This window comes from Rhinichthys klamathensis, unplaced genomic scaffold (genome assembly GCF_029890125.1).
Source record: "Rhinichthys klamathensis goyatoka isolate OS25496 unplaced genomic scaffold, OSU_Roscu_1.1 h1tg000744l_1, whole genome shotgun sequence".
NCBI lineage: Eukaryota > Metazoa > Chordata > Actinopteri > Cypriniformes > Leuciscidae > Rhinichthys > Rhinichthys klamathensis.
The window spans coordinates 690,001-711,432 of NW_026607154.1; the positions used below are offsets into that span (position 1 = coordinate 690,001).

The 21,432-nt window shown below is 36.1% G+C and overlaps 1 protein-coding gene across 2 annotated transcripts in view; it reads left to right on the forward strand.

Annotated features, from left to right (window-relative positions):
* Positions 1-4,062: 4,062 nt before the first annotated feature.
* Positions 4,063-21,432, forward strand: part of zfr2 (zinc finger RNA binding protein 2) — a 44,339-nt gene continuing 26,969 nt past the window's right edge. For both annotated transcript variants that reach the window (XM_056242692.1, XM_056242693.1), the window contains exons 1-5: positions 4,063-4,203; positions 10,910-11,156; positions 13,480-13,594; positions 16,014-16,226; positions 18,294-18,574. In XM_056242692.1, coding sequence (XP_056098667.1) covers positions 4,136-4,203; positions 10,910-11,156; positions 13,480-13,594; positions 16,014-16,226; positions 18,294-18,574 — 924 coding nt within the window. In that variant the 5' untranslated portion in view covers positions 4,063-4,135. The remainder of the gene's footprint in view (positions 4,204-10,909; positions 11,157-13,479; positions 13,595-16,013; positions 16,227-18,293; positions 18,575-21,432) is intronic.

Below are 21,432 nucleotides of genomic sequence, written 5' to 3' on the forward strand. Positions count from 1 at the left end.
CTCACTTTGCATGTAATGAGTCTATATAATATATTAGTTTCACCTTTTAAGTTGAATTACTGAAATAAATGAACTTTTGCACCATATTCTAATTTTTCGAGTTTCACCTGTATTTATTGTGGATACTGACATATATTGTGTATAGTTCACCTAAAAAGGAAAAATTCAAGTTTTCAGAGTTTTAGTGTGAGTACTGCATTAAACTACTTTATATAATGGTGAATATAATGTATAATAAAGCAACGGGGGAATATTTGCGGGTCTTGATATTGCCATATTGTTTATGTTACTAGTAAAACGTGCTACATTATATTAAATATATCTAGTCAGTGAAAGTGTGCAAGCATATTATTCATCTAAAATAATTCGGTATTTTCAGCTTCAGAATTATGAATATTGTTATTCTGGTGTCTTTATGTTCCTGTTGATTGGGTTTCCAGAATCAAATCCAATCCTATTCATTTACACACACAATGTAATATCAATTTAGCATTTTAATGGGAAAATCATTTGAATCCCTCTTTTAATCCCTAGTCTTCACTTTAATGAGGAGATAAATCGCTTTTGTTCACCTTTGAATCGTCTCTTTGAATCAGGGTTTTTTTTTTTGTCTGAACATTTGTCTGAAGAATTTATATTCTACATTTAGATGCAGAAAACAAAACAAACAACTGGGTTATTATAGTTAACTACAACAAAATTTTTACTAAAACCATTTTTTTTCCCAAAAATTCTGTTACTTCAAATAAAATAAACGTTAACTCAAATCAAGTGTATTTTTTTTATTTTATTTTAAAATTTTATTTTTTATAATAAAATAAAAAGGGTGGCACTTTACAATTAGGTTTCATTAGTTAATAACTTTAGTTAACAAGAACTAATAATGAACTGCACTTCTACAGCATTTATTAATCGTAGTTAATGTTAATTTCAACATTTAATAACACATGATTAAAATCAAAAGTTATGTTAGTTAATGCACTGTGAACTAACAATGAATGACTGTATTTTGATTAACTATTATTAACAACGATTTAATTTATGACATCTTATTGTAAAGAGTTAAAAATCAATGAAAATCTATTTTCAATGACAAAAACACAAAAAATTACTACAAATAAAAAATATCTAAAAATTACAAATATTAATAAAAACTGTAATAGAAAGTAAATTATAAATTGTAACTTGAAACTTTATGGCAGTGGCTTGAAAGCACTAATGCACTATTTTTCAGAAATTCGTGCAATAAATGCATCCCATTCAAAGCATATTAACTGGTCAAATCTTTGATAGATTAAAATATTAACGATACACTATTAATCCACTCTTACTCACAGGCGGATCAGGATATTCCCGGTGAACTGCTGATCTTTGCTCTTCATCCAGAGAGCAGAACGCAGGTGTTGGTCCAGGAGAAACACAAGAGTCCTCTGTTCACTGTGAGGAAAACACTACACACACTCCAGCTCACACACACACACACACTTTCACACTGATTCAGCCCATGTAGTTTCTAGAAGCTGCGGTTTCAGTCCAGAAATGGCCAGTGAGGATCTTCAGGAATATCAGCAATGCTCCGTCATATTCCTCCTCGTCCTGAATGCTGAATCTCCGGATGAATAGAGCATCTGTGACTGAGGCACTTCCACATCCTCGAAACACTGGAACAACACAGCCTTTCAAACCAGTCTGACACACACGGCCCTCTGAACCCACAGGTGGCGCTGATGTGCAAGACATATATCTGCTTATTCGGGATGAGCGCGACAATTAGCTTATTTACTAATAAAAATACATAATATCTGTAATCCACGTGTGCAGATTTAGTTGTTTATCTTATAAAATGTTATATTATTATATGTATTGCAATCCTTTATAAATTATTTTTTACATAATATTGAAAATTTCTTATGTAAAATATTGTATTTTTTTTCATTAAATTTATTAAATTTGGTTATTTACATATATTTGTCTGGTGTTAGTCTTTTTTTCTATAGACATTAATCTTGCATGTTGTGCATTTTATTAATAATTTCAATAATATTTAAAATTTCTTATGTAAAATATTGTATTTTTTTCATTAAATTTAGTAAATTTGGTTATTTACATATATTTGTCTGGTGTTAGTCTTTTTTTCTATAGACATTAATCTTGCATGTTGTGCATTTTATTAATAATTTCAATAATATTGAAAATTTCTTATGTAAAATATTGTATTTTTTAATTAAATTTAGTAAATTTGGTTATTTACATATATTTGTCTGGTGTTAGTCTTTTTTTCTATAGACATTAATCTTGCATGTTGTGCATTTTATTAATAATTTCAATAATATTGAAAATTTCTTATGTAAAATATTGTATTTTTTAATTAAATTTAGTAAATTTGGTGATTTACATATATTTGTCTGGTGTTAGTCTTTTTTTATTTAGACATTAATCTTGCATGTTGTGCATTTTATTAATAATTTCAATAATATTGAAAATTTCTTATGTAAAATATTGTATTTTTTAATTAAATTTAGTAAATTTGGTGATTTACATATATTTGTCTGGTGTTAGTCTTTTTTTATTTAGACATTAATCTTGCATGTTGTGCATTTTATTAATAATTTCAATAATATTGAACATTTCTTATGTAAAATATTGTATTTTTTTAATTAAATTTAGTAAATTTGGTTATTGACATATATCTGTCTGGTGTTAGTCTTTTTTATATAAACATTAATCTTGCATGTTGTGCATTTTATTAATAAATTACATATTAAGTATGGGGACTTATTTCAGTCAATTAATATTGTTAGAATATAAATATGTCTAAGCAGACAATCACGTTACACAATAAATACCGCCTTACGTGTTCCTGAGCGTTAAAGTGATAGTTCACCCAAAAAATGTCATTCTGTCATCATTTACTCGCCCTCAAGTTGTTCTAAACCTGTATGAGTTTCTTTCGTCTGTTGAACACAAAAGAAGATATTTTGAAGAATGCTGCAACCAAACAGTTTTTGGTCCCCATTGACTTCCATAGTATTATTTTTTTTCTATACTATGTAAATCAATGGGGTAGAGCTACTTTTTTACTGTGATGTGCCGGAAGCCTAATTCTGAATTCGGAAAGGCACGGAAAATGAAAAACGCATTCTACGGAGCCCCTAAAGGGACATGGTTAGGCTTACTGTGGTATTATTGACAAATATCTAATCTTGTATCTCTGTATGTTTTAAGAATAATAAAAAAATAAAAATCTAAACTTGTAAAATGTGTGGATGAACACACCCCCATACGCGTGATCTCAAATTGGAAGTGATTTCAAGACCCCGCATTGAAAGCGGCTTCCTGATATCCACAAATTAAATACAATATAATTACCCAGATATATAATTGCGAGAGAATGCAGAAGAATTGAAGTATTTTTTATTTTTACTCCTGTCTAATGTTTTCCCCATCACCATGTCCCTCTAGAGGCTCCGTAGTACATGTCATTTCCGATCGGTATTCCCATTCTTCAAAATATCTTCCTTTATGTTAAACGGAATAAGGAACATAATGCAGGTTTAGAACAACTTGAGGGTGAGTAAATGATGACAGAATTTGTATTTCTGGGTGTACTATCCCTTTAAGACTGTCTTTGGCGGTCTAAATGAATCATACTTGTGGAAACTTTTAAACTTTAAAAAGTACGTCTTTAAATTAAACTCACCACTTGGCTTTCTGTCACGTCCAAATTAAACTGGAAAATGATGAGGTGATTGAGATGTTTTTTTCAGTCAAATTAAAGGCATCCATGCCTGAGACCATCATGATTGTTTATCGAGCATTTGAAGATCAATTCACAAAAACATACAAAATCAGAAATTTGTTTCTGCATTCATAATAAATATAAAAATGCTTAAAATCCTGACCTCACCATTTCAGAACACCACAGTACACAATTGATAGATATTGACATAGATTAGCTATAATTATATATTTATTAATAATATAAATGATAAATTCGTCGTGGCATTGTGACGGTTTTATTTTTAGGCGCCGCGGGGGGCAGTGGCGCGAATGTGACAGGCGACGTCACAGACACGTGCCCGATCACGTGACCCCCCGGAGCCGCCGCTGCTCTGCTGCTGCTGCTGAAGTTTCTATGATGGCGGCCAGTAATTATTATGGATTCACACATGCAGCCGCTGCTGCCGCCGGCCCGCAGTACAGGTACAGGATAAACACATGTGCATTATCACATCGCTTATTTACAGCAGGCACAGAGCCACAAAACATATGTGTTGAGGACGGCCAGGGCTGAAATGTCCATGAGCTGCTGTTGTTTGTGTATTTATTGATGCTTGCATGATTTTCTAATATCGTGAAAGTGTGTTTGCGGGATATATGCGAGTGCTAGTATAAGTACGATGGTACTGTCATGTTTATTGACAGCTAATACCTTCCAGAATATCATGGTACTACATAATGTAAATACCATGGTAAACATATAATTGTCATTGTAACATTTTACTCTTATAAGCACTGTAAATGTATCATATAAATTGCGCATATGAAAGTACAATGTTTAAAATTATTGAAAGTACCTCTGTACTCTTTTTTTGTACTCACGTGGTATTTTGGACATTTGGGGTCATGCACTATAAACGTTTGGAATAATTCGGATTTTAAAAATATTTTTGAAAGATGTCTGTTATGCTCACCGAGGCTGCATTTATTTGATTAAAAATACAGTAACAGTAATGCTGTGAAATATCATTACAATTTAAAATGCATGTTTTCTATTTCAAAATATTAAAGGTAGGGTAGGCATTTTTTTTTGTTATTCTGGTTGAAACTCTTCACATTCTGATAGCAATCAATGATATAACTGGTCTAAATATATATGTAATTTTATTTTTATTTTTATTTTTTTACTTAATCTTCTGTGGAAGTCTCAGGACCAAAAAATATTTGTCCAATCATTGCATTCAGTCCGAATGTTGTAGACAGTCAGTCACCGAGCACCACAAAAAACCAGCAGTCACCTTTTACAGCTCCTCCTGAACCCAAACAACAAGCTATGCTGCGTTCACACCATGCCGTAACCGTAATTATGACATCGCAACCCGTGACGTGCTACCCGGAGACGTTCTTGTTCTCAGAATCGTATAAGCATTTCTATAATGGATGCACAATATATCGGCCACAATATCGGTATCGGCCGATATATGTTCATTTTTAATGTTATCGTTATCGGCCCGATAAGAAAATTTGGCTGATGTATTAAAGCCGATAAATAATGTAGTATTTCCTTCAGCTGAGACACTTCAGATGCACACTGTTTACCATGATGGTTTTAAATAGCTTGAAATATGATTTGAATCACTTCAAAAAAGGAAAATACAGTTAAGTGCACATAAAATTATAATGAGAAGAACATTATAATTGTGTGCTTGGGACATGGCTTTTAATGGTGAGACTTTTGTTTTTATAATCAGGCTCTCAAAAATTATATAAAAATTTGGATTTAGATTTATCAGCTTATAATATATCGGCTATCGGCTTTCAAATATAAAGAATTACCGGTAGGGATGCACGATGATATCGGGACAACATCGGTATCGGCCGATAAAAGCTTAAAAAGACCATCATCGGCATCGGCCGATATGAATATTTCTGCCGATGAGCCTTGCCGATAGGGTGGCGTGTTTCCTATGCGCACGTGACGACCGCGAACGAAGCATGAGCGCCAGCAACTTAAACTTCCAACTAGGGGTGTGCGTCTCACGCGGTTTTTGATCGTGGACGATTAAAATGTCTCCACGATCTGCTTTTGAAGAAAAATCATAGTATCCTGCATTCTATCAGTTAAATTCTGGCGCCTTCATCTCAACATACTGTACAACGCGACGTACATTCACATTCACATCACATCACATGTAAACGCAGAGGTAGAGTTACACTCACGGGACACCGCAATTCACAAAAGTTCATTATTTGCATGTGCGTCAAAGTCTTGCTAGTTAAACAAGTCATTCACGTGCTGATGCGCTGTTCTAACATGCGCTTTTCTGAGCGCGTACACGCGACGCTCACAGGAACTAAAAGCCTGTCACAGCGCCAGAGCGCCTGCATACTGGACTGAGTTATCTTTCGAGTCTTATTGCGCTAATACTGTCAAATACACACAAGGTTTACATAAACAAAGTTGGTTATGTCTAAAGTGAAAGCAAACAGAGAAAATCTGCTTGTCAAATGCGTGTATATTAGACGCGTCGCGTGCAGTTCTTAAAGAGACAGTATAATATGCTGCCGCTTGTCCTTAAAGAGATACTGCACCCAGAAATAAAAATTCTGTCATTATTTACTCACTCTAATGTTGTTCCAAATCTGTATTCATTTCTTTCTTGTGCTTAAATATACTATGGAAGTCACTGAAGTACAGCAACTGTTTGGTTAGCCACATTCGTCCAAATAACTTTTATTTTCAACAGAAGAAAGAAACTTGAGAGAGTAAATGATGACAATTTAAAATTTTGGGAGAACTATCCCGTTAATGTTAATAAAACAACAAAACACAGAGGAAATCACTCACTGCTTTTGACTGAGAACTTTAATAGAAGCTTTAATAAGCTTTTTTTGCACTAAAAAAAAATACAAATAAATCGGTATCGGCACCGGGCAAAATTAGTTTGAAAATATCGGCATATCGAATATCGGCCAAAATCCTATATCGTGCATCCCTAATTACCGGTTATCGGCTTTCAAATATGAAGAATTATCGGCTATCGGATTTCAAATATGAAGAATTATCGGCTATCGGCTTTCAAATATGAAGTATTATCGGTTATCGGCTTTCAAATATGAAGAATTATCAGCTATCGGCTTTCAAATATGAAGAATTATCGGCTATCGGCTTTCAAATATGAAGAATTATCGGTTATCGGCTTTCAAATATGAAGAATTATCGGTTATCGGCTTTTAAATAAGAATTATCAGCTATCGGCTTTCAAATATGAAGAATTATCGGCTATCGGCTTTCAAATATGAAGAATTATCGGTTATCGGCTTTCAAATATAAAGAATTATCAGCTATCGGCTTTCAAATATGAAGAATTATTGGTTATCGGCTTTCAAATATGAAGGATTATCGGCTTTCAAATATGAAGAATTATCGGCTTTCAAATATGAAGAATTATCGGCTTTCAAATATGAAGAATTATCAGCTATCGGCTTTCAAATAGGAAGAATTATCGGTTATCGGCTTTCAAATATAAAGAATTATCGGCTATCGGATTTCAAATATGAAGAATTATCGGCTATCGGCTTTCAAATATGAAGTATTATCGGTTATCGGTAGGGATGGGGCCGATCCGATCCAGTATCGGTATCGGGACCGATACCAGCGTAATTCACGTATCGGATTTTCCCGATCCAACCTGCGGAGATATCCGATATCCATGAGCCATGTCTGCGCTTTAACGTAGTCTGCTGAAACGACTCCAAAAGTGGCTGGCTAGTCTGCTAGCTGGCTGCAAACTGTGGAATGGATATCCTGAACGGAGGTGCGGCTCAATGAGACACAGAGACCCCCCCTCAGGAAATCCATTCCGCAGTTTGCAGCCAGCTAGCAGGATAGCATTGAGCTGCCAACATGTTCGCTGTGTGGAAATCCTATGGTGGAAATACTTCACACTGGAAACACCACAGCAGAGCAAGACAGCAAAATGCAATGTTTGCAAAGCCGTATTAATTAAACCATTTGTCTGTGATGCATGTTTGCTATTCGCAGTCCAGAAGAGAAAGAGAGAGATCTCTCACGCGGTGCCACAGCGCGCACAACACGACAGCCCATCAGCATGATCGGTGATTGTTGTAAAATGCAGTCTCTACTGTTGCTAAATTGCGGGACGCTTTTAATAATAAAAAAAGCTATTAAAAGCACAAAAATCTGCGCAAGAGAAGCTGTTCCCGCGTCGCGCGCTCCGAAACAGACCGCAACGAGACAAGCACATTATACTTTGGGCTTCATATGCACGTCTAAACGATCAAATGTAGCCTACACAAAAATGTCAAAATGACCGGCTTGGAGATTCACTTAAACAGTTTGTCTAAAATGGACGTAGTTATGGAAATAGTTGGGAGAAAATATGGTGCACTCGTTCTTAAAGGGGAAGCAGTCTAATAAACATGCTGACGATTGCTCCATTACTGAGAATCAAACAACAAAAGGCAAAGAGAAAATCACTCACAGCTCTTGAATGAATAACTTTAGCTTTAATAAGCATAAATCTATCTATGATAAACTTTGCAGTGCTATTTTACTTTTGATTACTTTATTATAATTATTTTTTAGACCATACCTGAATAATGTTAGTAGACCTTCCTGAAATTAAAGCACTGTGTAGGCCTGTATAATGTGTATCTTTGTTTAATTGTCTATCTTTTGTTTATCTATTGTTTAATATATATATATATATATATATATATATTGACATACATGCATACATACGTACATATCATACTTGCCTGTAGAGAGGAGTTTATTTCAGCATCATATAAAATCAACAATAATGATAATAATAATATTAAAGCAAACACAGCTCTGGTATCGGAAAAGTATCGGTATCGGCCGATATCCAAATTCAGGTATCGGGATCGGATCGGAAGTGAAAAAATGTGGATCGGTGCATCCCTAGTTATCGGCTTTCAAATTTGAAAAATTATCAGCTATCGGCTTTCAAATATGAAGAATTATCGGCTATCGGCTTTCAAATATGAAGAATTATCGGTTATCGGCTTTCAAATATGAAGAATTATCAGCTATCGGCTTTCAAATATGAAGAATTATCAGCTATCGGCTTTCAAATATGAAGAATTATCGGTTATCGGCTTTTAAATATGAAGAATTATCAGCTATCGGCTTTCAAATATGAAGAATTATCGGTTATCGGCTTTCAAATATGAAGAATTATCGGCTATCGGCTTTCAAATATGAAGAATTATTGGTAATCGGCTTTCAAATATAAAGAATTATCAGCTATCTGCTTTCAAATATGAAGAATTATCGGTTTTTGGCTTTCAAATATGAAGAATTATCGGCTATCGGCTTTCAAATATGAAGAATTATCGGTTGTCGGCTTTCAAATATAAAGAACTATCGGTTATCGGCTTTCAAATATGAAGAATTATCAGCTATCGGCTTTCAAATAGGAAGAATTATCGGTTATCGGCTTTCAAATATGAAGAATTATCAACTATCGGCTTTCAAATATGAAAAATTATCGGTTATCGGCTTTCAAATATGAAGAATTATCGGTTATCGGCTTTCAAATATAAAGAATTATCGGTATCTGCCAAAATGTTCTATCAAAACACTATATACGGCTAAATGAATCTGCAGCAGTCACCTGGTACAAGTCCGAGCTCTAAATTGATTTTGTTCATTATTATTGTAATGTTATGTGCTTTGAGACACGAGGTACTTTAACGCCGTCTCTCGTCTCGTGATGCTTTGCAGACACTGCTGTACACGTTCATATGCTTTGAAGGAGGCGTGGCTTTGGAGAAGCTCTGAAGGGAGGGTTGGATTGAATTGAATGGACTTCCTTTGTACTTGTATACAACAAAATGAATAAAGCTACACTTCATTACTGGTGTATTGCCACTCAAATGCAAAAAAAAAAACCACAATGGATATAATGAAACAAGAAACATCAATAAAAGAACAAACTTTCCTTCATAATAAATAAAATGATCGAAGACTAAGATAGATAAGAGAAAAAAAATGCATAATCCACGCTCACAAGACAATTAGGACAAACTTTCTACTTATTTTGTCATATTGCACATGATGGAAATGTAAAACTTGGCAGCATTTAGTGCAACTATGGCTCTGGGATAAAAACTATTTTTGAGTCTGTTTGTTGCCTACCCTAACTTTAATTGTGTAATTTATTTCTGTCACGTCAAAGCTGATTTTTCAGCATCATTACTCCAGACTTCAGTGTCACATGATCCTTAAAAGATAATTTAATATGCTGATTTGCTGCTCAATTATTATTGGTAATCACTATTATTAAAACCCTCTGGTGCTTTTCACGTGTCGGTCAAAAATGGCTGATTCTTTTTTTCCCAATGAGATTAATGTACTATATTTTAGTTCTTAGTTCTATATTAATGTTTTTTATTTAACATTTTGTATTTTTAGGGGATTTTATGGTACTAAATTATATTTACGCTGTATTTATAATCCATTTATTAAATTTGAGCATAGACCTGAAAATTAAATTTCCAACTTAAACTGTTGTAAATCTTGAATGCTTTAGAGCACAGATCTCTTTTCAAAGACGACACTTGGCAGATTAAGTGAAAAGTTTTAAAAAGTGAACTTAAGAAAAGTTACAGAATTTTACATTTATTGTTATGAAAAATGTGAGAAAATCAAAGCCATAAATCTAAACAAGTTGTGTTCCAAATTTGAGCCTGATATCTAAAAAAAATTAGCTTTCAGTAAGATTTTATTTGGCCGCAGTACCGAAGGTTTCCACTAGATGAAATTTGTCACCCATTCATTTCCAATGCGCTAATTTTTGATCGCGAGGAGGACAAGTGTGACTGAAAATCATGTCCATGATTTTTTTGTTTTGTTCACATAGCAAGTGCCAAATCCTTAACCAAGTTTCATACCATTCCTTTGAAGTAAAAAAAATATATATATATTTTTAAGTTTTTCAATCAAAAATGACTGAAGAGCGGCAGAGGGTTAAAATAGGATTATTTTTATTATCAATGCTGAAAACTGTTTTTGTTTTGTTTTAGAAATGATGATAAGATGATGAAATGTGCATAAGAGACTTCTTTCAACAACTTAAAAAAATGGCAATTGTTCCAAACTGACATTACATTGATTTTGAATCCCAAAATTTCCATCCAGCGCCCAGCCGCCTCCAGCATATTCCCACCCAACCACGGGCAGCTATAGCGTCCAGCCCGCCCCCGGAGTGGCCCACGCGGTGACGGCCTCGTACCCTGTGCCCACTGCCCAACCGGCCCGTCCCGCAGTGACCGCCCCCTACCCCACCTACCAGCCCCATCCCACCCCCAACTACGGCTACCGGCCGCCCGAAACGACCCCGCAGCCCACGACCACCCCGCAGACATACCAGGTGTTGACTGAACCGGTCAGTGTTTTCTTGACTACTCTTATATTAAAGGGATAGTTCACCCAAAAATGAAAATTTACTCACCCTAAAGCCATCCTAGATGTATATTAATACATCTAATTAATAATTAGAGTTATATTAATAAATGTCCTGGCTCTTCCAAGCTTTATAATGGCAGTGAATGACTGTTTCTGTTTTGAAGTTCATAAAAGTGCATCTATCCATCATAAAAGTGCATCTATCCATCATAAAAGTGCATCTGTCCATCATAAAAGTGCATCTATCCATCATAAAGTGCTCCACAGGCTCCGGGGGATTAATAAAGTCCTTCTGAAGCGAAGTGATTCGTTTGTGTTGTAAAAATATCGATATTTAACATGTTACAATGTAAAATTCTAGCTTCCGGCCAAATGAACATACGCAGTCTCTACTTACGCCTAAAGCGCAACTTGTGTTGTGACGTCAGAAGTAGCCTAGCGTGTCATAGCGTAAATATCAGCAGTGCGTCGCATAACTCGCATAAGTTGCGCTTTAAAGTCAAATCCGTATGTTCGTTTGACCGGAAGCTAGTTATTTTACTTTATACAGTCCCTCCAGAAAAACGCGATTATGCGATCGCTGAATTCAATGCATAATCAGCCAAAGTCCGCATATTTATGCGGGGGTCGCATTTTTTCAAATACTCTGCAATTTCGCCGCATAAATTGCTGATTTCCGCGCAAAATATGCGGGCTTGCATGATTTCATAATCCCCGCATTTTCGTTGCAAAAAAGTCACATATATCTTAGCAGAAAGTTGGAAAATGTTGCGTTTGCTTCACACAAGAGCAGCCGTTTCCCCTGTTGCCATGGGAACGTTATGAAGTGACGTAATTACGCGACGTGAACATCATTGAAAAGCTGCAACAGGAGCACACTTTATTTTTAAATATTTCATTTATTCATTTTTACTGAAGTAAAGCTACAGCTAAAGCTCCTCTAGTAAAGCTACAGAACTTGTTTGACTCATCAATGTTTTGTAAGTTTGATGTGTTTATTAAGGTCTTGTAACGCGTTGTGTCGGGAAGAAAAAAAAAGGGATAGCTCACAGCTGAAGTTATTGCAGAGGCCAGACTCACGGAGGCGATTGGCATCTTCTCACAACTCACACTTTATTCCCAAATCGAACTCGTATAACTGTCTGTCACGCATTCTACCGTCCACATCGTTACTTAATAAACAAAATAAGATAAAATAAGTAGCATCAAACAGAAATTACCCGCACACATGGGGTGTTCGAGGGCGAGGCGCACCTACAATATAACACTGCAGACAGCGCGCAGCTCTTAAAGGGGCCACACCTTATTTCCACTCATTACAGTCTGAAATAAAACAAGATGAGAAATTAAATATTTCCAGCACTTTCTGTGATGTAGTATGCTTGCTTATCATAGGAAGTAATAAGAAATGACTCTTTACATTAAGGTAGTAGCCTAGTGAGTGAGAACAGGGTGTTGAGGGAATCACTTTTTTTTCTCTTTTTCATCAAACCGCAGTTTTTGCAAGTTCCCGCAATTTCATCGCAAAAAATTGCATAAATATCCCGCATATTCCATCGCATTTTTAAAGAAAACGGGCCGCGTAATCAAGGATTTTTGCCCGCAACAATCACAAAAAAACTCCGCGTTTTTCTGGAAGGACTGTTTATAAAGTTTAAAATATGAATATTTTTCTTATACACAAACCCATCGCTTCACTTCATAAGGCCTTTATTAACCCCCCGGCCTGTGGAGCACTTTTATGATGGATAGATGCACTTTTATGATGGACAGATGCACTTTTATGATGGACAGATGCACTTTTATGATGGACAGATGCACTTTTATGATGGATAGATGCACTTTTATGATGGACAGATGCACTTTTATGATGGACAGATGCACTTTTATGATGGACAGATGCACTTTTATGATGGATAGATGCACTTTTATGATGGATAGATGCACTTTTATCATGGACAGATGCACTTTTATCATGGATAGATGCACTTTTATGATGGACAGATGCACTTTTATCATGGACAGATGCACTTTTATGATGGATAGATGCACTTTTATGGACTTCAAAACAGAAACGGCCATTCACTGCCATTATAAAGCTTGGAAGAGCCAGGACATTTATTAATATAACTCTAATTGTATTCGTCTGAAAGAAGAATGTCATATACACCTAGGATGGCTTCAGGGTGAGTAAATCATGGGCTAATATTACTTTTTGGGTGAACTATCCCTTTAGTGATGTTACCCCAGTTGTCTACATTAGTAGTTTTTCTTATCCACTCATGTATGAATTGATCTTACAGGAGAATTATACTTACGGCCGCCCGCCGTCGGTCAGCAGCTTCGAGAACAAGCAGTATTTCCAGACGAGCATCACTCCTGCGCAGAGAACCGTGACAGAGGCCTACTTCCAGACAGGTGAAGCTCAGCTCTCTCTGCGTGCTTAGACACAATCATCGCCAAGTGACTCAACAGATTTAGTAAGGTTACAGTTATGTGTTCTTAAAGCTGCAGTCCGTAACTTTTTTGGGTTGAAAATTATCCAAAATAAATTTTTGAGCAAGTACATAACCAGCCAGTGTTCAAAACTCTCTGCTTGCCGTAGCTGGATTCAAAGCGGTAAGCTTGTAATAATGTTTTTAACTCCAGTGATACTGGTGGATTTGGATGTTGGAGGTATAGATTTATAGCCTTTTCTCACAGCACTTGATATAATTAAACGTATTAATTTGATGGCGGATCCAGAAAGGTTCAAACGACGATCACCAGTGACAACAGATTCACCCGCTGTAAAATGCAAAAGACTTCGGACTGAGAGTTTTGGGAAAAGAGACTGCAACGGCCCATGCGAAAACAAGGATAAATATTATAAGGGCAGTAAATGTCACGCAATGCTGATGTTGTGAACATTAACAATTTGAGAACAAAGTATAATTTGCACGTTTTGATGTGATATGATAAGCCATCGTTAGATTTAATCAGCGTGATTTACTGCAATGGCTTTTTTCCCTTAGTTGGTCAGAACAAAAGTGGATGTTTCTTACTTGTTCAGACATTTTAGGGTGAAAATTATTATGTTGGTCATACTTCCCAAAAGAATAATCTGTGATTCTGAATGCCAGTATCCACACCGGCGCGGTGACTGACAGCCACACACTCTCCTCAAACATTGTGTTCATCTGCGCTGTGCCGTGCCGAGGCACAACTCACGTAAAGTTAATAATTCCGCGAATGACTGCAATTGGAGATTTCGAACAGAGATGGCGACAAAGAGGAAAAACTGCGGACTGGTTAAAGAAAGGTTATGATGGAGATGGAGGTTTAGCTTTTGCTTGTTTTGTAAACACGGACATGTTGAGCTTTGGCACTCATGCGGGTGATGCAGGTTCGAGTCTGGTCTGCAACATTTCTATTCACAAAAACGCTCTGCTTTTCTGTATGCAGTAAATTTGAAGATAAATTGCAGGATCTGTTTTGACTAATGCTGCGTTCACACCGGACGCGAATAGCGCGTCAGGCGCGAGTGATTTCAATGTTAAGTCAATGCAAAGACGCGAAAATTCCTGCGGCGCTAATGAGGCGTAGAGCGCGGCGCGGTAGACGCGAATACGCCTCATTCGCGCGTCAAGTTCGCGTGAATGGCGTGAATTGAGCGTCTGGCACGTTACGCGCGAATGATGCATTTTGTGCATTAACGCGTTTGACGCGAATTCGCGTCTGCCGCCCGAGTTGAAAAATCTGAACTTTGGCGTCAATTCGCGCCACGTTAACCAATCAGGAGCCTAGCTGCTGTCACGTGGTGAAGTATCTGGATGCTTCAATAAATTATGTTGTAATATGTCTAAATATGCCTGATGTGGTTCTAATGCACAACAAATCAAATATTTTATCACATAAAACTTGATTTCAATATATGAGACATTCATTTTGTATTGAATGCTATTTATTCCATATCTAGATTATATGAAATATTATTATAATGTAAAGACAACCAACATACTATAGTGCATAAATTCGTGTCTGGAGAGTGTTGTGTGAGAGAGAGAAAATCACAGGACAGGTTAATCACTTTTGGAGGCTGGCTCCATTTATCATCAACACAAAAATAAATGACAGATTAGGTGGGTGAGGGCGAGGGTGATCCTCGCTCCGATGCGGGACAACAGGTCATCAAACTGGGCGCGGGACAGGCGCAAGTACCGCTGAAAGTGGCCGTCATCCAGAAGCAGCTCCTGGATGGTAAAACTCGCCAAACTGGGTTCGCCTCCGAAGGGTCTGGTGTGACGATGATCCCTACGCCGCTGTTCTGCTCTCCAGAGCAAATACAGAGCGGTGACTCTCCTGATAGAGTCACCTATCTTTTGCTCAATCGTATCTTTTGCTCAATCAAAATAAAAAAGATGGCCGCCAACAGGTTTCGAATCTGACGCGCGTAAATTTCGCTTCAAACTTTTGTTTTTACGCGCGTCAGTTTCACTCTTGACGCGCGAATTAACACAAAGTGGTCAAGCGTCAAACTAGACGCGAATTTGACGCGCTATTCGCGTCCGGTGTGAACGCGGCATAACAGATTGCAAAATTGTCCTTTTTTTTACTTTTTTTTTTACTGATTGGTTGAACTGATGCACGTTATAAGCTATTTCAGAGCAATCAAAACTTGTCAATATTCAAAACAATGTATACAGCAGTCGACATTTGAAGTGGATCAAAACCTTTCATCGACAGTTACACATGAATTTTGTGTTCTGATCCACTTCAAATGTTGACTACTGTAGTTTTTGGTTTGGTTTTAATGGTTCAGGTGTAACTGATGATAACATCTTTGTGTTTTTGTCAGGGCTGAAGAGTGGCTACAGCCCCGTGACCACAGTGTACAGTCAGCCGGTCCAAAGACAGGTCTCGGCTCTGAAACCCCCCCCCGCCGCCAGCGCAGTGTCCTCCAGCTACACCATCTACCCCACGTCCACCAGCGTCCAGCAAACCCCAGCCCCCATATCCACTTACACACACAGCTCTTCCTTCAACTCCACAGCCGCCACGTCCTACTCCGGTACGTCACATTCACACTCGTGTGTACGGTTGGGAATCGAAAATCGAATACTTGATATCAGGAATCAGATACTTGTTAGAAAATTAAATTTTCGATTCCTCTGAGCATTTCAATATGACTTTAAACCGTTCAAGCGCTGTTTTCTGCGTGTGTATCTATACTGGGCAGCTCTTAAAGAGACAGCGCTAATATTCCTGCTGCCGTCTCTATAATAACTCTAATCAAACGACAAAAGACAATTCACTCGTTCTTGACTGAATAACTATAAATGTAAGTATATTTGTAATGTATATTTAATTTATAAAGTGCAGTGTTGTTTTACATTTGATTACAGTTTCTTAATACCTGAAAATCTTAAAACACTGTTTATTTGATCGTATCTTTGTTCAGTTGTGTCTATTAGCTGTGATTGCTAGTTTTTTATTTGTTCTTTTTTAATTACCGAGTGTTTACTTGTCTTTAATAATGCTTGAAATGTATATTAGTTCGGCTAGTTGTCTTTCTATGGTGTTTTTAAACCTCAGGCAAACACTCCTGTAAGTGTTCTTCAGCCTGTTCAATTTTTCGTTCATGATATTCAGCTACAATTAAACGTTTCGCAATAAGAGTAAATGTGAATGATATCTAACCTTATTGGAATCGATAAGAATCGTTACAATTCAAATGTTACGTTCCTCCAGATGGTAAGTCCAGGGAGAGGAGAGGCAACATTATTTAAAATAAAACCAGGGCAAAAAGAGAACAGGAAGTCATGTTTATTTGCAAATTGAAAAGTGTATTTATGACAATATTGACAAAGGAGAACCAATACAAAACATCTGACTGAGACAGCGAGCAAACGAGGTGAGACAAACTATAAACACAGGCTAAGTAACAACAGGGTTCTTCAAGTTAAATTCAAGTCTTTTTAAGACCTTTTATATAAAAAATTAATACCTATTTCACGTCCCTACCAGCAAAGAAAAACAAATTCCTTCAACTTGTGTTCATTTATTTTTCAAATGTGGAATGGGTAAAAGATGATAAGCCAAGCAGGTGTGAAAAATAAAAACATTTCAGTAGGCCACAAGAACGTTTGCCGAACATTTTAGTTTTTTTAGATTTTCGAAATCTACTGTAAACTAAATCTACAGTAGATTTAGTCGACTAAAATATAATGGTTTTAGGTAAATTGTAATGCGTTAATTACAAGTTCTCTAAAATTTCCAAACCCATTCACTCTCGGAGAAAACATATATTAACCTATTAATATGAATGATTTTTAAGTTTCAACAAGCAATACAGATACAGATTTAACTACTGTGACTTAAAAAAAATATCTTAATTAAATAAAACCACTTTTCCTGAAGTAAAACACAGTCTTCTTTTCAATGAATGATATATTCATTCTTTATAACAACTTACATACATAATTCTTTATTCTTTCAAGCAGACAATTATTTGTATGAATTAATTATAATTAATCCTTATTAAAGCTATTAACAATTTTATGAGACCGCGGGGTAGATCAGCACGTTACAGTACACATGTGTACATCTAGCACACACGCAGGACATCAGTTCTGACTGGATCGCTTCCCAGATCGACACTATCTAACATTTTCATCTAGTTTTTTTTTTATTCGTTGACGGAAATGTTAATAGATTTTCGTCATAGTTTTTGTCATTCAAAACTAGGTTTTATTTAGGTAGCGTCTCGTTTTCGTCAGTGAAAAATGTCGTTGAAGAAAAGTTTTCGTCATTATATTCGTCAATGAAATGAACACTGACATACAGCACAATTTTTAAGACCCAGACATCAAAATTCAAGACTTTTTAAAGACTTTTTAAGGTATTATTTCCAAATTCATAAATTCAATGCTTTTAAGGCTTTTTAAGACCCCACGGGAACCCTGAACAAGGTTCAGCATTAAATGAACAACTAAACAGTCCTCCCTCCACTGAGGAGGCTAACAAATACAAAACCGGACACTGTTCTGAACTCACGAAAGATGCAAGTCGGTGTTCGATACCCAGCCCTGTTCATATGCCACAACTAGCCTAACTCTCTCTTTCTCTGTGGCTTCAGCCGGCCTCAGTTACTCCAGCTATGAGTCTAGCGGTTACACGTCGGCGCCGTCGTACTTCCAGCCTCAGGCTCCTCTTCAACAGCCTCCGCCTCCACCGCCACAGCAGACGCAACCGCCTCCCAAACAGCTCGCCAACTCGTCCTGGAGCGGCGGCCCCGCCGTCAGCGCGTACAAGAAGCCCGTCTTCCACCAGAACAAGATCCAGAAGCCCAAAGGCCCGCCGAAACAGCCTCAGCTGCACTACTGCGACATCTGCAAGATCAGCTGCGCCGGGCCACAGGTGAGCGCCGCCCAACACTGCATTAGCAAACGGGACAACTGGGGCCCGTGAAATCTGGGAATTAATTTTTTTTTTTTTTCTCATTCTATTTGAATGGTTTATTTTAATTTTCTAATTAATTGTGAAACTTATTCCATTTAAAAGCAAAACTTACATTCTGTTTTACATTTTTACTGTTCATTTTTTTAACCATTTAAAAACAAAACATATTTTTAGGGCCCAATGAAATCCGTTTAATTTTCGTTTAATAAGTTTTATCTTTCCCAAATTCTTTAATTTTTTTCTGTTTACATTTTTAATGGTATAATTTAAATTTTCAAAAAGCACGTCTAATTAATTGCAATTGTGATATACCATTTAAAAACGAAACATATTTTTAGGGCCCAATGAAATCCGTTTTTTTTTTATTGTTTTTTTTTTTTTATTGTTCTCATTCTATTTTAATGGTATAATTAAAATTTTCAAAAATCACGTCTTCTTAATTGCAATTGTGAAAGTTACACTATTTAAAAACAAAATGTATATTTTTAAGGCCCAATGAAATCCGTTTTTTTTTTTAAATGTAGTTTTTTTTTCTCAAATTCTTTTTTTTTTGTTCTAATTCTATTTTAATGGTTTATTTTAATTTTCAAAAAGCACGTCTAATTAATTGCAATTGTGATATACCATTTAAGAACAAAACATATATTTTTAGGGCCCAATGAATTTTTTTTTTTTTTTTTTTTTTTTTTTTCATTCTATTTTAATGGTTTATTTTAATTGTCAAAAAGCACGTCTAATTAATTGCAATTGTGAAACTTATACTATTTAAAAACAAAATGTATATTTTTAGGGCCCAATGAAATCCGTTTTTTTTTTTAAATTCTGTTTTTTTTTTCTCAAATTCTTTTTTTTTTCATTTCTCATTCTATTTTAATGGTTTATTTTAATTTTCAAAAAGCACGTCTAATTAATTGCAATTGTGAATCTTGTACTAGAGCCCCTTTCACACAGAGATTCCGGAAAATACACGGATAAAGCGACCCGGGATTTGACCCGGGTTCGTTTGATTTTGCTCTCATTCACACTGCCAGTGATTTTCCGGAATCAGAGCGCGTTCACACACAACCCGTAAAAATCCCGTAAAGACACGTGACATCGATGTGACATGTAATGTCTCAGCAGCGTCTATAGTTTGCTTATGAGCTGCGATCTCTCTCTGGAGAAACCACGCTTGTGCATTTTTTTCTGTTCTCATTCTATTTTAATGGTATAATTAAAATTCTCAAAAAGCACGTCTAATTAATTGCAATTGTGAAACTTACACTATTTAAAAACAAAATGTATATTTTTAGGGCCCCATGAAATCCGTTTTGTTTTCTCTCCCAAATTCTGTTTTATTTTTCCAAATTTCTTTACATTTTTATCTGGATTCCTTTTTAATGGTTAAATAAAATTTCGGAAATAAAAAAAGCATGTCTAATTAAAGCTCCAGTCCGTAACTTTTTTAAGTTAAAAATAATCCAAAATAATTATATTGAAAAAAACTTATTCTGCCAGTGGTCAAAACTATCTGCTTGCCATAGCTAGATTCAAAACGGTTAGCTTGTAATAATGATTTTAATTCCAGTGGTACTGGTGGGTTTCCGCGGGAAATTCGAGCATGTCTTTGCGTCATGACGTCACACCCGTACACATAAAGAAGGAGTTTCGGCTAGCCGGCTATACTGCGCGTGACGAGATGTTTAGATGTATAGGCTTTTCTCGCAGCACTTTACATAATTAAATTTATGGCATCCAGAAAGATCCAAACAACAATCATCAGTGTCAACTGGAGATTCAGCAGTTACAGTGGTGTGAATAAGTTATTACCCCCATGCTAAAGTTGCCTAAAAAGAGGAATAAAAAATCATCTTTTGGAAATTGATCTTAATGCCTTAATAAGAAAAATGAGGAAAAATCCAACCTTTAAGGACACCAATTTTCTTTGTGTATGAATAATGTATCATAAATAAATAAATGTTCTTCCTTAAAATACAGGGTGCATAAGTCAGGCCCCCCCAATGTTAAATTCCCATAGAGTCAGGCAGATTTTTATTTTTAAAGGCCAGTTATTTCATGGATCCAGGATAATATGCATCCTGATAAAGTTCCCTTGGCCTTTGGAATTAAAATATCCCACATCATCACATTCCCTTCACCATACCTAGAGATTGGCATGGTGTTATTTCAGTTAGCCTAATAGCTGGTTTGATTTGCATTGAAATATGATCTTATGGAAAGTACCCCATGCCAATCTCTAGGTATGGTGAAGGGAATGTGATGATGTGGGTCTATTTTAATTCCAAAGGCCAAGGGAACTTTATCAGGATGCATATTATCCTGGATCCATGAAATAACTGGGCTTTAAAAATAAAAATCTGCCTGACTCTATGGGAATTTAACATAGGGGGGGGCCTGACTTATGCACCCTGTATTTTAAGGAAGAACATTTATTTATTTATGATACATTATTCATACACAAAGAAAATTGGTGTCCTTAAAGGTTGGATTTTTCCTCATTTTTCTAATTAAGGCATTAAGATCAATTTCCAAAAGATGATTTTTTATTCCTCTTTTTAGCCAACTTTAGCATGGGGGTAATAACTTATTCACACCACTGTATAAAACCCAAAAGACTTCGTACTTCGGATTTAAGGTGGCTAGAGAAAGAGAAAGAAACCGTCTCATGCGAACACAAGGATTTAAACATCGGCGGGGCTTTTGAAAAGTGCGTGAACTCCGTGTTTTGAAGGGGTTCAAAACGGAAGAAGAGACGGCTTTTTTCTGCTGAACAAGTAAGACATTTCAATAGTTCAATCGTGTAACAGTACGTTTTC